The sequence below is a fragment of the Schistocerca americana genome, chromosome 2, assembly GCF_021461395.2.
Source record: "Schistocerca americana isolate TAMUIC-IGC-003095 chromosome 2, iqSchAmer2.1, whole genome shotgun sequence".
In the NCBI taxonomy this organism is placed as follows: Eukaryota; Metazoa; Arthropoda; class Insecta; order Orthoptera; family Acrididae; genus Schistocerca; species Schistocerca americana.
The window spans coordinates 642,139,908-642,155,435 of record NC_060120.1 but is presented as its reverse complement, the minus strand read 5'-3'; the positions used below and the strand labels follow the sequence as shown (position 1 = coordinate 642,155,435).

At 45.5% G+C, this 15,528-nt stretch overlaps 1 protein-coding gene across 1 annotated transcript in view; it reads left to right on the top strand.

Annotated features, from left to right (window-relative positions):
- LOC124594049 overlaps positions 1–15,528 on the top strand; it is a 151,165-nt gene that overhangs the window by 56,513 nt on the left and 79,124 nt on the right. The window contains exon 4 of the mRNA XM_047132399.1: positions 2,806–2,974. Within this exon, the coding sequence (XP_046988355.1) occupies positions 2,806–2,967 (162 nt within the window). The 3' untranslated portion in view covers positions 2,968–2,974. The remainder of the gene's footprint in view (positions 1–2,805; positions 2,975–15,528) is intronic.

The following is a 15,528-nucleotide window of genomic DNA, read 5'->3' as shown; positions in this document are numbered from 1 at the left end:
AGAGGAAGCCGACTGGTGGAGCTTAACACATGCATAATTTAATCACAGCTAACATTTGGTTTAACAATAATGAAAGGAGGCTGTATGCGTGGAAGAGACCTGAAGACACCGGAAAGTTGCAGATTTTAAATTATAAGACATTTACATGAACAGATGAAGACTCTGACGAAAATTTATCAGCTTAGTATTTGTTACATCACCCATCACAAGACTAGAATATTAAACTCGCTTTTGGCTTATTACTGAATACCAAGATCTACCTCTGTCACGGGATGCCTTCTCACTTTCGGATTCCCTTAAAGTAACTAAATGCCTCGCCAAATACGAAGTCCCTTAAGGTAACAGTGCAGTTTCTTAGATTCTATGTATCACTTCATAAATTTGGTAATACATCTGATTTTATTACGAGTTTTGTCTCTCCCTGTGTAGATGGGAGATTAAAATTTCCTTAAAAGATATCGCTACAACGAAATAAACCCCTGATTATTGCTCCAACTCAAGAATAATGTCTGTTGTACGCTAGCTATCGCTTCCACCGGCGCACACAGCCATGCGTTAACACCCACCCACCTCCCCAGGGGTCGGAACCCCTGCAACCCACAGATTGATTATATATAATAAATAATTAATTAGTAGATCTAAAAGATAAGAGTTTAAACGTAAAGTTGAGGCAGACTTAAAAAAAAAAAATCTCACGAGATAGATAAGGATGGTTCGCAACTTTATAGTGAACATTAAAGTAAAAAAATAAGAAATAAAGGATCAGAAACTTAAGAATACATAATCAGAGTGTGAACAGAGATCAACAAAAACACGCCCAGAGTTCATCCCAGAGTGCCCCAGAGAGCATCCCAGAGTGCCCCAGAGAGTTAGAACACTAAGAAGAATCGCTTCTCGGCTTTTGGCAAGATCAATGTGTAGTAAAATTTAATAAATAATACTCTTGTGTGTGCCTGTAGAACCAAGACTGCTTTTAATGCAGGGTGACAGTAAAATGGTCGTTTTGATCGTTTAAAATTAGTAAGCCTCCAAATCATTTTACGTAAATCGACTGTGCTGTCAATTCTGTAGTATTGTTCTGGTGTTTGGTATCGATACCAGTAAGATATCGGAAACAGAGAAATTATAGTGGAACATAAACACATTCGAAAAGGTAAACGATTCTGCACTTAAACACCCTATAGTGCAAGAGCCACGCGGTTTGCGACCTGTTAGTCACGTGGAATGCAACGCTGTCAGTATTCTAATTTAAGAGACGTATTTCCCGTGCATGACGCACATTCTCTCTGCAAGTTTCTCTACGATAAACTATGGCGAAAAACTGCTAAGTGATGAAACTACCATCTTTCACTCCAAAGAAAACATCGATTCTTTGTAACAACATAGGTTTCCACAATTGTATGACGCACAACAGTCCTATAAAATGACCGTCTGCTGCCGGAAACGCGTATGATGAAACAGTAGCAGTCTTATCGCAGTTTACCGCTTCCTCTGGTAACTTTCCTTTTGCACACAAAAGTCATGGTCCGATGTTAGTTTCTGTTGATCATGTGCGGAATAATATTGCCTTTTCGCTTTGACATCACATCTCTAGAAAGCCAACTCTTTCCCCTATTAAGTAATGTATATTTAGTATCATTCTACTCACCTGCTCCAGGAAACGCAGTTTAATTGATTTTGCTCACTACTCATGTCATGGTATTCTTTCCTAATGTTATGTATTCTCAGTCAATTTCCGTAATTTTACTAGGTTTTCGCGATGTTACGTAGTTCTTCGTATTTCCCTCAGTTTTTACCTATTTTACATTAATTTTTCGTAATTATACCAGATTTCCCTCCAATTTTAAAGATTTTATGTCATTTTTCGTATTTTTTCCCAGTTTTTCTTATGCATACGGTCATATTACTGACATACCCATGTGCTGTTTGATTTCCTACGAAAGTATTTGTGCATCTTATATACTAACCAACTAAAAATATCCTAAGACTGCCCTCTCCCTGAGAATCCATATGCATGCATTTCGAACAGGAGTAACATGAAACGTAAGGTAACAATTGCTTCGTGAATGCTATATGAAACTGAAGACTCGATTTGTGTCGAAGATGTGAGACAGAAATGGAGTACTTCGCGTGCGTCTTCCTTCGTATATATATATATATATATATATATATATATATATATATATATATATATATATATATATATATATATATATATAAGGCTCACCGGCCATTTGACCTTCTTCTTCTGTGCGAATGCACAGTGCCTGGACTCATAAGGGAATCGGCAAAAAGCCGCGAGTAATGAGTATAATGGACAGGGGCACTATGAGTATAGTACGGGACAATAAGTTGGGAATGTGGGTCTCTCGTAAGGCGTGCCAAAGATGAGTCCCTGCAGTCGCACTTTGCTCTGTGTCCTCGGTGGCTCAGATGGATAGAGCGTCTGCCATGTAAGAAAGAGATCCCAGGTTCGAGTCCTGGAAGGGGCACACATTTTCATCTGGCCACGTTGACTAATATCAAATCCTGTATGGAGCTAGGAGTATTCATTCCATTGTAATAACTATATACTTCATTATCTTGGACGTAATTAGGATGCACCGTCTCAGGCGTCTCATTGTTTATAAGGTATAGGTACAGTGCAGAGTTATATATTTTTATGTTACTCGTAATGGTGAATAAGTCAATATACAGCAATATTTGCATCAGAGTCCGGTGGTTGTATGTTGTTTTTCATTTTAATCACTTAACAAGATATAACGTAGAGAGTATAATAAGTCTGACCTTGTGACCTGTTTGCAGGGTACCTACCAAATGGTGAACTTCAAACCGATGGGGCTAAAACTTGTTAACTTTCCTGAATTGCCGTATGGTCATTTCAGGTTAATGGCGAAACAATCCAAAGATGATAATCCGTTAGGTTGTCTGGAGCTTCGTGTCTATGTCAGGGAGATCCCTTCATAGATAGCAGGTATGTTGATCCGTATGCATTATATGGATTGTGTATTATTCATAAGCGTACACTGTCTGTAATAAGTATGCTAAGCGCGACAAATACCAAAATGACAAACGTGTTTGGAGGCAGTTCTTTCGTTACGTTAGCCATGCAGTTGTTTTAACCTCCTGAGTGTCTATTTATGGTCTATTGCAGGAACCACTTACAACTCGGAGAAGGGATTTAATGAGCTGTTTATTTATATAAGGTGTATGCGTCTCATTCTTACTGTCATACACCAGTTCTATAAAGTCCGAAGTGTGATTGTGGTGGGTGGGCAATGCGAGAAAGAAATTGTTCATGCATTATCAGTAGCCGTAACGTCTACCACAATGTCACGCTTTAATACTATTATTTTTAAGAAAGTGGTCAAATGCGAGTAGGACTCGTGCACTGAGAGTTCTGTGCAAACTTAATACAGGTGTGTATATACAAGGTGGACGGGACGGATTCATGACTGGAAATGGAAGGAAAATGGTCCTATGAACTTGTGTCCTGATATGCATCCTTTACGTGATAGATGGTGCTCACGGATGACAGTTCCTCTAACCACGTGCCGTGCGTTCTTTGTGCATTGCAGGCTGTGTGATAGACGCGGCGTACTGTAAGCAGCAGAATGGTCCGATACTCATGTCAGGAACAAGCCGAAATGGTGTTTGTGTACGGCCAAGCACATGGAAACGGACGACAAGCAGCACAGCTATACAAAAAAACGTCCCCTCACAGACGCCAACCACATCACACAAAATTTCAAGCCATTTTTGGGCATTTGTGTGATCAAGGAGCGTCTGAGACAGACGAACGTGCAGGGAAGCAGAGGACGTGGTGAGCAGGTTTCTACAGGATGTTGAGACGAACCCTAGTACAAACCCCAGGCTAGCGGTCAACCAGCATGGTGTTAGCCGAAGTTCGATTACGTGTTTCCTGAATGACAGCCGTTACTGTCCCTATCACCTGCAATACTATAGTGACCACTTTGAACATCTGTTGTGCCGTGGATGGGATACAGCTTTGTAACGTATCCTGGGACGATTTGTTGTCATTACAGACACACCTCCCGTTATTGAACACATGTTCATGAGACCTCTTTTACTCCATTTCCGGTCAGGAATCCAGCCCTGCAGATCGTCGGTTTTATTAACGATCACCCTGTACACTTCATCCATAATGGGAATCGAGAATCTCAACGATTTTCCCCTGCTTTCGATATAGATATTGGTCGCGGGAATTCCAAGACCGTATCATAACTTATACAGTAGCTCCTATGACTAGCCCGAAGATACAAAAGGAAACGACTAAGAGACTTAAGTTTATATATGTTAGATATAGAAGCTTTAATAAAATGTATTTTATCTACTTACTGAACCATGACTACAACTTACATTTTTTTTTTTTTTTGCATCCATTAATGTTTGTCTGTTACATTTTTGAAGGATTATGAATGCAATCCATATTCTAAGAGCAAAAGATTGTTTGTGTGATATAATTGCACTTTCACAATTTTAAGATATTTTTTGTTTAATTTGTACCGTGAGACCTTGCTTCTTGCCAAATTTCATGATTCTAGGTCAACGTGAAGTACCGTATTGCTTTTGATGAATTAGTTTCCCATTATCAAAACATATGACATAAATAGTCATATCATTTGACTGAATCGACTTATAAGTTTAAAATTTGTACTCTACCAATTACATGAAGGTTACTGCTGTCAGTATGCCCTTAGGGCAATGGTTCCTAGCCGGGGTGGTAATTACTTCCTGAGCGGTAAATGAAATTTTCTGAGGGGTAAAAGAAGGGTTAATTTGCATATCAATCACGAAACAATATTGCTTTTAAAAGATCCACATTTTTAGCACTGTTTACTAAGATTGAAATACTAATTTCATAAGTCAATGATAATTAAATTTTTTAAAGTAGCATCGTTAAAGTAAGGCACAGTGAAATTTGCTTGCAGATTAAATCTCTGTGCACTCGAACTCGCGACTTTTGATTTGTGTGGGCAAGTGCTCACCAGCTGAGCTACCCAAGCAAGACTCACTGCCTGTCCCCACAGCTTTACCTCCGACAGCACCTCATCTTGCATACCTAGCAGTCCCGTAAGAAAGGATATTTTAGAGACATGCCATAGGCTAGGAGTGGAGGGAGTTTCCAAAATGATAATATAGAACTTCCTGACGGAGACTCGACTTCGGGACTTCTGCCTTTCGCGAGCATCTGCTCAACAAGTCAGCTAACCAAACACGACTCCTGACCCATCCTCACAGATTTTCTCCCGCCAGTATCTCATTCTGTACCTTCCAAACTTCATAGAATTCTCCAGCAGTACAGCACTCGTGGCTGCGGCATCGCGGTCGCGAAGTGGGGCCGAGGCAGTTTCAGATAGGTTTTTACAGTCTGACGATAATTTATGTATTTGTAATTTTAGCTTGACGATGTCCACTATGGACAAACGGTAGTTACTTTTATTCTGAAGAAGGTTGGGTTATCCCAACTGAAACGTAGGTAAATATAGGTAAACGTTGCAACTGAGGCTGTTGTTTATTAAAATTAAAATTAATCTCCAACTGTGTCAAAGCTATGCCTGTGCAGCAACCTTTCTTGCAGTCGTGTTAGACCTGTAAGTTCCGCAGGAGAGCTTCTGTGAAGTCTGGGAGCTCTGAGGTAAGATACTGGTGGAAGTAAAGCTGTAAGCAATGGTCGTGAGTGGCACTAGGATAGCTCGGCTGGTGAGCACTTGCCGTCTGAAGGTAAATGTCACTATTTCGAGTCTCGGTGCGGAAAACAATTATTATTTCCGAGTAGGTTTTTCATCGGCGCAAAACCTGCCGAAGAGAGATAATTTAATTTAGGAAACATCTGCTAGGCTGTGGGTAAGCCATATAGCAGCAATATTTTGTTTCTTCTACAAGTATAGTTCTGCATGTTTTCCAAGGAGCTTCTGTGAAGTAATGTAGGAGATGAGGTACTTGTGGAAGTAAAACTGCGAAGACGGTCATAAGTTGTGATGGGGTAAGACAACAGATGAGGACTTACCTGTAAATAGCAAAGAACCCGGGAATGGTGTCGGTCCAGCACACAGTTTTAATCTACGAAGGCGCTTTATATCGGTGCACACTCCCCTGCGTAGCAAAAATTTCTTTCTGGAAACATTCCACAGTTTGTGGCTAAACCATGTGTCTGCACTGTCTTATCTCGCTGGAGTGCTAGTCCTGCAGGTTTCGTGAGACGGCTTCTGTGAGATTTGAAAAGTACGAGTTGACGTAGTGGCATGAGTAAAGCTGTGAGAATGGGTAGTTAGTCAAGGTTGTGTACCTCAATTGGTGAGCACTTGACCGTGAAAGCTGTGGTGTCACCGCCAGACACCACACTTGCTAGGTGGTAGCCTTTAAATCGGCCGCGGTCCGCTAGTATACGTCGGAGCCGCGTGTCGCCACTATCAGTGATTGCAGACCGAGCGCCGCCACACGGCAGGTCTAGAGAGACTTCCTAGCACTCGCCCAAGTTGTACAGTCGACTTTGCTAGCGATGGTTCACTGACAAATTACGTTCTCATTTGCCGAGACGATAGTTAGCCTAGCCTTCAGCTACGTCATTTGCTACGACCTAGCAAGGCGCCATTATCATTTGCTATTTATCTTGTGATACATGTATCGTCAGACCGATGTTCACCAAATATGAATTAAAGTTAAGTATTCCAGTAGTTACTTACGTTCTTTGCTACTATAAATTCCCTTACCTGTTCCAGACCTCACGCCAGCCTGCGTGAGCTTAAACGCGTGCCTTCCGGCTTCCTCTCCTAGTGGCTTGGCTGTCTTGCCAAGTCACAACAAAAGCTAAATCTCCCGTGATCAATTATAGGTTCAACACACTGTTTCAATGTGCTAGGAAGTGTCATACCAGCGCACAGTCCGCTGTCGACCGAAAATTTCATTCTGGAAACGTGCCCCAGCCTCTGGCTAGACCAAGTCGCTGTAGTGTCTTCTTTTCAGGCGTGCTAGTCCTGCATGTTTCTCAGGAGATTTTCTGTGAGATCTGGAAGATACAAAATGAGGTCCTGACGAAAGTAAAGCAGTGAGACCAGTCGTGAGTTTTGGCGGAGTAAGGTAACATGTGACCAATCACGAAACCGAGTTCGAGTCTTGGCCTAGATCACAGTTTTAGGCGTCCATTGAATTTCATTCGAGAAATATTCCCCCAGGCTATGTGGCTAAGATATCTCTCTGCTATATCCTTTTTTCCAGATTTGTTAGTACTGCATGTTTCGCAGGAGACTTTCTGTGAAATTTATGAGTTAGGAAATAAGTAACTGGCTGAAGCGAGCTGTTCGGAAGGATCCCGAGCCTTGCTTGGCTAGCTCAGATGGTGATTACTTATCCACGAAGGACAAAGATCCACTTTTCGCGTCTTTGTCTGTGACACAATTATAACCTCTCAGGAAGTTTCATAACAGCACCCACTCTGCTGCAGAGTGAAAATTTCATTCCAGTATCATCCCCTTGGCTTTTGCTAAGCCATTTCTCTGCAATTTCCTTCCTTCCGGGAGTGCTAGGTAGATATGCAAGCTTCGCAGGAGTGGTTCTGTGAATTTTGAATGATGGGAGATGACATATGGGCTGATATAGATCTGCGAGCTCTGGTCATAGTTAGTGCTTGGGTAACTCGCAGGTGAGCACTTGATTGCAGTAGGGCAAGTTGTCGAGTTCGATTCTCGGCCTGGCACACACTTTTAATCTGCAAGAAAGTTTCATTATCAGCGCACACTCCACAGCAGACCCAAAATTTTATTTTGGAAATATCTCCCAGGCTGTGCCTAAGCCAAGTCTCTGTAATATCACTTCAGCCAGGAGTGCTAGTCCTACAAATTTCGCGAGAGAGCTTCTGTGGCGTTTGGAAATAACTGGATGAAGCTCTGGCGAAAGGAAAGCTGTGAAGATGGGCCATGAGTCGTGCTTGGTGAGTGCTGTATCTGCAGTAGCAGAAATAAAATGCGAACGATATTCCTCAATCTGTTTTTATTGCGAAAAACCAATAAACGAGAACATTGCAAATGTCGACTAAGTAGTAGCGAAACCCAATTTAAGCAAGAAACGAAGTATGGATCCAACTTCGGATTTTATAACAGAAGAATAACAAAATAAAATGTTTTCCTCACATGTCTCTCGATCGAGTAAGTCCACCAAAGAAAACACGGAAACAAATTACTGCCGCGCGGTCTCAGGCGCTACAGTCATGGACTGTGCGGCTCGTCCCGGCGGAGGTTCGAGTACTCCCTCGGGCATGGGTGTGTGTGTTTGTCCTTAGGATAATTTAGGTTAAGTAGTGTGTAAGCTTAGGGACTGATGACCTTAGCAGTTAAGTCCCATAAGATTTCACACACATTTGAACATTTTTGAACAAGCTACTAGAGAATGGTCAGCACAGTATTACGACAAAGCTGTCAAGGAAGGCCAGACCACCAATACACGACACTCTTGAGTCACAGTCCGAAGCTATCACTCCTGACGATCTGCGACTACCAGCAGACGAGTTGTGTGGATGTTGTCGCTGGGATGGCAGGTCCATACAAATCCAGGCAGCATATCGAACTGCCTTCTGGCCATAAGTGTGCCAACTCATAAGGCCAGTTGGCGAATGGATCTCATGCAACTATTTTCTATCGCGTGAATGGTGTAGGAAAATAGTTCGCTTGCTGATCTCGACCACTGGTGCTGCGGTCGATCCACGCTGCTCCGGTAGTAGGCTTTGGCGACAGTGGCTGAGACACGATGTTCTGTTTTTGTCTCTGGCAGCAGCTTCTGTCGTGACGTAAACAGCTGCTTTGGTTTCGCTGGCTGTGATGAAGGTATCCCGGATTTCTGTTCTATCATGTGGGATCCCGATGTCCCAGGTGCATGGGGCGGACACTGTGGTCATTCCCCACTGAGAGGTGCGTGGCTCATGTTCGTGCCATCTCTCTCTCTTTTCACATTCTGTTTTTACTGTACTGCCACCTCGTTTTGTTAAGTCAATTACTACTGTTACTGGCAGCATCGCTTATCGATATATGCCCCGCCGTATTATCTTTGCTGGACTGCTATTAAAATAGCTCTGAGCACTATGGGACTTAACCTCTGAGGTCATCAGTCCACTAGAACTTAGAACTACTTAAACCTAACTAACCTAAGGACATCACACACATCCATGCCCGAGGCAGGATTCGAACCTGCGACCGTAGCAGTCGCGCGGTTCCGGACTGCGCGCCTAGAACCGCTAGACCACCGCGGCCGGCGGACTGCTATTACTTCCCGGTTGTCGTGTGTTCGGGTTAGTTGTGATTTGCCAATGAGTTGAGGGGTGCTAGCAGTGCATTTCGGACGTGGCGGTGCTTGACCTAGGACGCGGCAGAAGTTCAGTCGGGGCGCGGCTGCAGTGAGGTCCTGACAGCCATAACTCGCCCGACGGTTGTCGATACATATCACTTGAGTACGGACTACCTTGGTTGGCATCGGTCGGTTGTCGTGTCCGACGACGTGTATGTTGGCCGGCGATCGCTTGTGGGTTGCCTGCGTGTGCCAACTCGTGATTCGTCCTTGTTATTGCACAGTTGCTATCGTTAGTATTGTCTAGTCCTTGTGCAAGATTTCGTGAAACTGTGTGTAGCTTGTGATGTAGACTGCTCTGTTACTTTAGTGCTGTTTCCGTGCTGATGTGCGGCAGTCGGTCGGTTGGTGTGGATCAGCCAGGAAATCTCCGCGCAGCGCAGGGGGCTGGGCCCGCTGGCGGTCTCTACGCAGTGTCGGAGTGTGTGGGAGTATTCCCGTGAGCAACAGCGAGTGTTCGAGTTGGCGAAAGTTTGGCCACCATCCGGTGGAGTTTAACTGTATTTTGGTTTTTTGAAGTTCAAGTGCACCAGCGGAATTTTCTGCCTTGTGGCCGTTAGCGTTCCGGTTACCTGCCCTAGCCGCTGACGTAAACTTCAGGCAGTGTCCTTCCTAACCGTGTTGTTGCTGTCCAACATGTGTGTGTAGTTTTGACAGCTTATGCATACTTGTTTGTGGGTGACTACGCCTTTTACGTTTTGGCTTTGGAGTTCCTTGTGCATTGGTCGGGTGGAAAGCAAGTCGTCTTGCTGGTGGATCCGTTGACTGTCTCTTGGTTGGCTTGCCGGGGGATCGGATATAGATAGGCCGATTACCTGTCTCCCCTAAGCGAAAGTTAAAATTTCAAGTGCAGACCGACCCCCGGAAACGTTGGCTGTACTGCCTTTTCTTATTGGTGTTGGATTGTGTATTTTAATAGCTTACAGCCGATAGTTTGAATTTGTATGCTTTTAGTTGGGTTTCAAATAATGGGGCTTCAGCCGCTTTAAAATTGAAAGTTCCTTACTTGTCAAGTATTGCATTGTTTGGGCCTTCAGCTTGTGTAAAATATTGTTCAAAGATAAAGCTTTGGGCCTTCTGTCTACTAAAAAGTATTTTAGTAGTTTTAAGTAATCGGCTTTCAGCCGTTTTTAAATTAAATTTCTGGTCTTTCAAGTATCAGACTGTGTGGGGCCTTCAGCCTAAGTGAAGATAAGGCATCCGCCTTGTGCTTTTTTTTTTAATTAATTTTACTTGCAGTCTTAAATAATGGGTCTTCAGGCGTCGAAATTAAACTTGTTTTTTTTTTTCAAGTGTTAGATATGTGAGGCCTTCTGCCTTCTAAATAGTCTGTTTTGAGTCTGAATTTTAAGTTAATGGCATGCAGCCGTTTTTAAATTTAAGCGGTTGTGCCCTTATGGCATAAGATAGTGTGGCCTATTCAGCCGATAACTAAGTCCAAAAATTTTTGCTGTATTGTTTGGACAACTAAATAAAGTTATATGTGTTTAAGTGTAACTGACTGCCCCCTTTTGGCCTCTTTAGACAATTACAACTACCTGTTCTGTCCTGCGGAGTTAAGCAGGGCGTTTCACCCAACAACACACCCACAGGCGTGAGATGAAGTCTCACCTCGAGCTGGGTTGCAGATCAATCAGTGACTGTAGCTGTGAGGCAGAAGCAGGTGCTGCATCCACCTTCATCGGCACAGTGGCAGGAGCAGGGGGATCCGATGGGAGTGCTGCAGGCGGCAGCGATAGCAGTGGCATCGGACTGGAAGGCAGACAGTGATCCATCCTGAAATCCAATGGAAGAGGAGATGGCATAGTAGCCAGCTCTGAAGCATACCGATGGTGGAGCCAGTTGCTGTGCTTCTAGCACACTGTACCATATGTGAGGGTGAGAGTCGCCATGGAGCGGCCAAAAAGCTTAGAGGCCATGGCTGGGACCCACCAGGGATGGTTCTTGGGGAAGACCATCGCCCAAAACGAGAGTGGTTAGGACGTTTCTGAGCTGGGTGGGTGGAGGCTGGGAATAGGATGAACAGGCGCGATCGATTAGTGTGGCCATGAAGTCTTTCTGTTATGAACAACCCATCCTGGGCTGTGGACCAGTATGTGCAAAGGCCAGTTGTAAGGGTGTCGTCCATGGTGTGTTGCTGATCCATTTTGGTCATGTGTATCTGCAGCGTGTAGACAAATCTTTCTCTCAGGTCATTAGATGCAGGATGAAATTACGCTGTATGGAACAACTGGATGTCAGCGGTAGCATAGAAGGAAGTGTATTCAGCGGATGTGAACTGAAGGCCATTGTCAGTTACAATTGATTCGGTAAGTCCCTCAATGCCAACGACGTGGGAGATGCAAGAATGGTACTTGTGGAGAAGGTGGAGGACATGCAAGAGACATATGGAAATCCACTGCCAGCGACCACGAGGATGAGGCAGGAGGAACCAAGGAATGGGCCGCAAAATCCAGGTGTAAGGAGGGCCAAGGGGAAGTAGTCAGAGGCTAAGGAAACAGGAAGTGAGGGGGCACCAATTGTTGACATTCACACATGGTACATATTGTCACCATGTCAGTGAGGGTGGCATCCATCCCTCTCCCATAAACGTTTTGGTGGGTGAGACATTTTTTGAGGACAATACCCTAATGTGCATGTGCAGGAGCTCCAACACTGGCCAGTATAGGGAAGGCGGCAGCAAGACTTCCCAGTGATAATTATCCCTGAAGATCAGGAGCATATCATCTCTTACCAACAAGTCACTGTACTAGTGCCAATAAGCTTGTACCCCCGGCTGCATAAGCTGATGACAATTGTGTGACCACCTGTGCTGAACATGGTGCATGATAGCCCAATTTGCTGGTTGACCCACTATGTGATGTGTGACGAACTTGGCATCCAGTGACAATGTACACTCTTGGAAATGGAAAAAAGAACACATTGACACCGGTGTGTCAGATCCACCATACTTGCTCCGGACACTGCGAGAGGGCTGTACAAGCAATTATCACACGCACGGCACAGCGGACACACCAGGAACCGCGGTGTTGGCCGTCGAATGGCGCTAGCTGCGCAGCATTTGTGCACCGCCGCCGTCAGTGTCAGCCAGTTTGCCGTGGCATACGGAGCTCCATCGCAGTCTTTAACACTGGTAGCATGCCGCGACAGCGTGGACGTGAACCGTATGTGCAGTTGACGGACTTTGAGCGAGGGCGTATAGTGGGCATGCGGGAGGCCGGGTGGACGTACCGCCGAATTGCTCAACACGTGGGGCGTGAGGTCTCCACAGTACATCGATGTTGTCGCCAGTGGTCGGCGGAAGGTGCACGTGCCCGTCGACCTGGGACCGGACCGCAGCGACGCACGGATGCACGCCAAGACCGTAGGATCCTACGCAGTGCCGTAGGGGACCGCACCGCCACTTCCCAGCAAATTAGGGACACTGTTGCTCCTGGGGTATCGGCGAGCACCATTCGCAACCGTCTCCATGAAGCTGGGCTACAGTCCCGCACACCGTTAGGCCGTCTTCCGCTCACGCCCCAACATCGTGCAGCCCGCCTCCAGTGGTGTCGCGACAGGCGTGAATGGAGGGACGAATGGAGACGTGTCGTCTTCAGCGATGAGAGTCGCTTCTGCCTTGGTGCCAATGATGGTCGTATGCGTGTTTGGCGCCGTGCAGGTGAGCGCCACAATCAGGACTGCATACGACCGAGGCACACATGGCCAACACCCGGCATCATGGTGTGGGGAGCGATCTCCTACACTGGCCATACACCACTGGTGATCGTCGAGGGGACACTGAATAGTGCACGGTACATCCAAACCGTCATCGAACCCATCGTTCTACCATTCCTAGACCGGCAAGGGAACTTGCTGTTCCAACAGGACAATGCACGTCCGCATGTATCCCGTGCCACCCAACGTGCTCTAGAAGGTGTAGGTCAACTACCCTGGCCAGCAAGATCTCCGGATCTGTCCCCCATTGAGCATGTTTGGGACTGGATGAAGCGTCGTCTCACGCGGTCTGCACGTCCAGCACGAACGCTGGTCCAACTGAGGCGCCAGGTGGAAATGGCATGGCAAGCCGTTCCACAGGACTACATCCAGCATCTCTACGATCGTCTCCATGGGAGAATAGCAGCCTGCATTGCTGCGAAAGGTGGAAATACACTGTACTAGTGCCGACATTGTGCATGCTCTGTTGCCTGTGTCTATGTGCCTGTGGTTCTGTCAGTGTGATCATGTGATGTATCGGACCCCAGGAATGTGTCAATAAAGTTTCCCCTTCCTGGGACAATGAATTCACGGTGTTCTTATTTCAATTTCCAGGAGTGTAGATACCGTCATGGCGACCGCATCATCCAAGTGGAAACAGGTAACTGGGTCGGTATACAAGTCAGGGTCGGGCCCCACCAGGAGACAAGAGAGAAAATCTATGTTGGCATGCACAGCCATGCCTGGTACTGAATGTCATATAAATACTCTGCAAGGAACAATGCCCTGTGTGGGAGGCAGCAAACAGTCCTCAGATGGCCGACTGAAGTGGCACTGAATAGGGAAAATGGTTGAAATGGCTCTGAGCACTATGGGACTTAACTTCTGAGGTCATCAGTCCCCTAGAACTTAGAACTACTTAAACCTAACTAACCTAAGGACATCAAACACATCCATGCCCGAGGCAGGATTCGATCCTGCGACCGTAGCGGTGGCGCGGTTCCAGATGAAACCCCTAGAACCGGTCGGGCACTACGGTCGGCACTGAATAGGGAGACCAAGGTCTTAAGATCAATGTACAATGTGAACTGGCTTCCTTAAATGAAGTTGTGGAGCTTCTTAAATCTGAAAATGATTGCTATGGCCCTCATCTAGATCTAGCTATAGTTGTTCTATGGGGGTGAGAGACTTTTGATACCAAAGGCAATCAGGCGTTCGACGCCATGGACACTGTGAGACAATACGACCCCCAACCATAGTCTGACACATCCATAGCCAAGATGAGAGGTTTGGAGGCGTCATATGAGATAAGGCATGCCGGATTGAGGAGGGCTGATTTCAGACGCTGGAATGTCTCATCACAAGCCAGAGACCATTCCCACATGTTGCAGTGGAGGCGGTGAAATGGTTCTGCCAGAACTGCAGCGTGGGGAATAAAATGGCTATAGTAATTCAGCTGTCCAATGACAATGTTGAGCTTTGAAGTGTCCTTTGTAGGAGGTAGCTGCTGTATAGCCTTGATGTATTGCAGAATTGAACACAAATGCCTGCGGTGCTCAAGACATAACTGAGGTAGGTTACCTGAGGCACAAAAAACAGACATCTGTCCTTGTTGCAAAGTAAGCGAGCATCCTGCAGAATGCTGAAAAGTGTACATGGGTACTATGTGGGGTCCTGGGTGGCAACACCAGCAACTGAGATGTCATCAAGGATAGTTCACTATCCCAGGAATGTCTCTGGTCAGCGTCTGGAAATGGAGTTTAAAAATGGCAAGATCACTTGTGACCCCAAATGGAAACCGGTTGTAATGAAAAAATCCAAAACGCATTTTGATGACCAGGACAGACTTCGATGTCTCGTCAAATTGTAGCTAGAGGTAGGTGACACGAAGATCAATCTTGGCAAATATTTTTCCACCCACCATTTCTGACAGAATGTCTGCAACCTTTGGTATGGCTGTTGTTAATAACGGATTGCATATTGACAGTGGCTCTAAAATTCCCACTAACTTGAAGAGACCTATTCAGCTTTTTGACGACGACGATGGTTGATTTCGAGCGACTATAATTTAGTGGTGTCAGAACTTCTTCATCTTCCAGTAGACAAAGCACCAGCTGCTGATTATCATGGATTGCGAACGTTACTGTATGGGCTTGGATGAGTCTTGGAACCACCAAGGGGAGGAGTTCAGTATGGGCTTTGAACCCAGAGACTCCTGGAGATATGTCGGGAACGATGTCCGAGAATGATTCCAGAAGCTCTTGCAGCTGAGTGTCCGAAGACAAGGTCTTGATACCAGGTGCAGAATCATGTAGCTTGAGGCCCAGAGAGTGCAAGAGTTCCGTCTCTAATACATTGGTGGCCTTGGAGGCGGTAAGAACCAAAATCTGTGCCATGATATCACGCGTGAGGTACTGGATCGGTGCCGAGAACAATTCCTGTAGCTGGATGATGTCGTTGTTGTAGCTCTTCAGA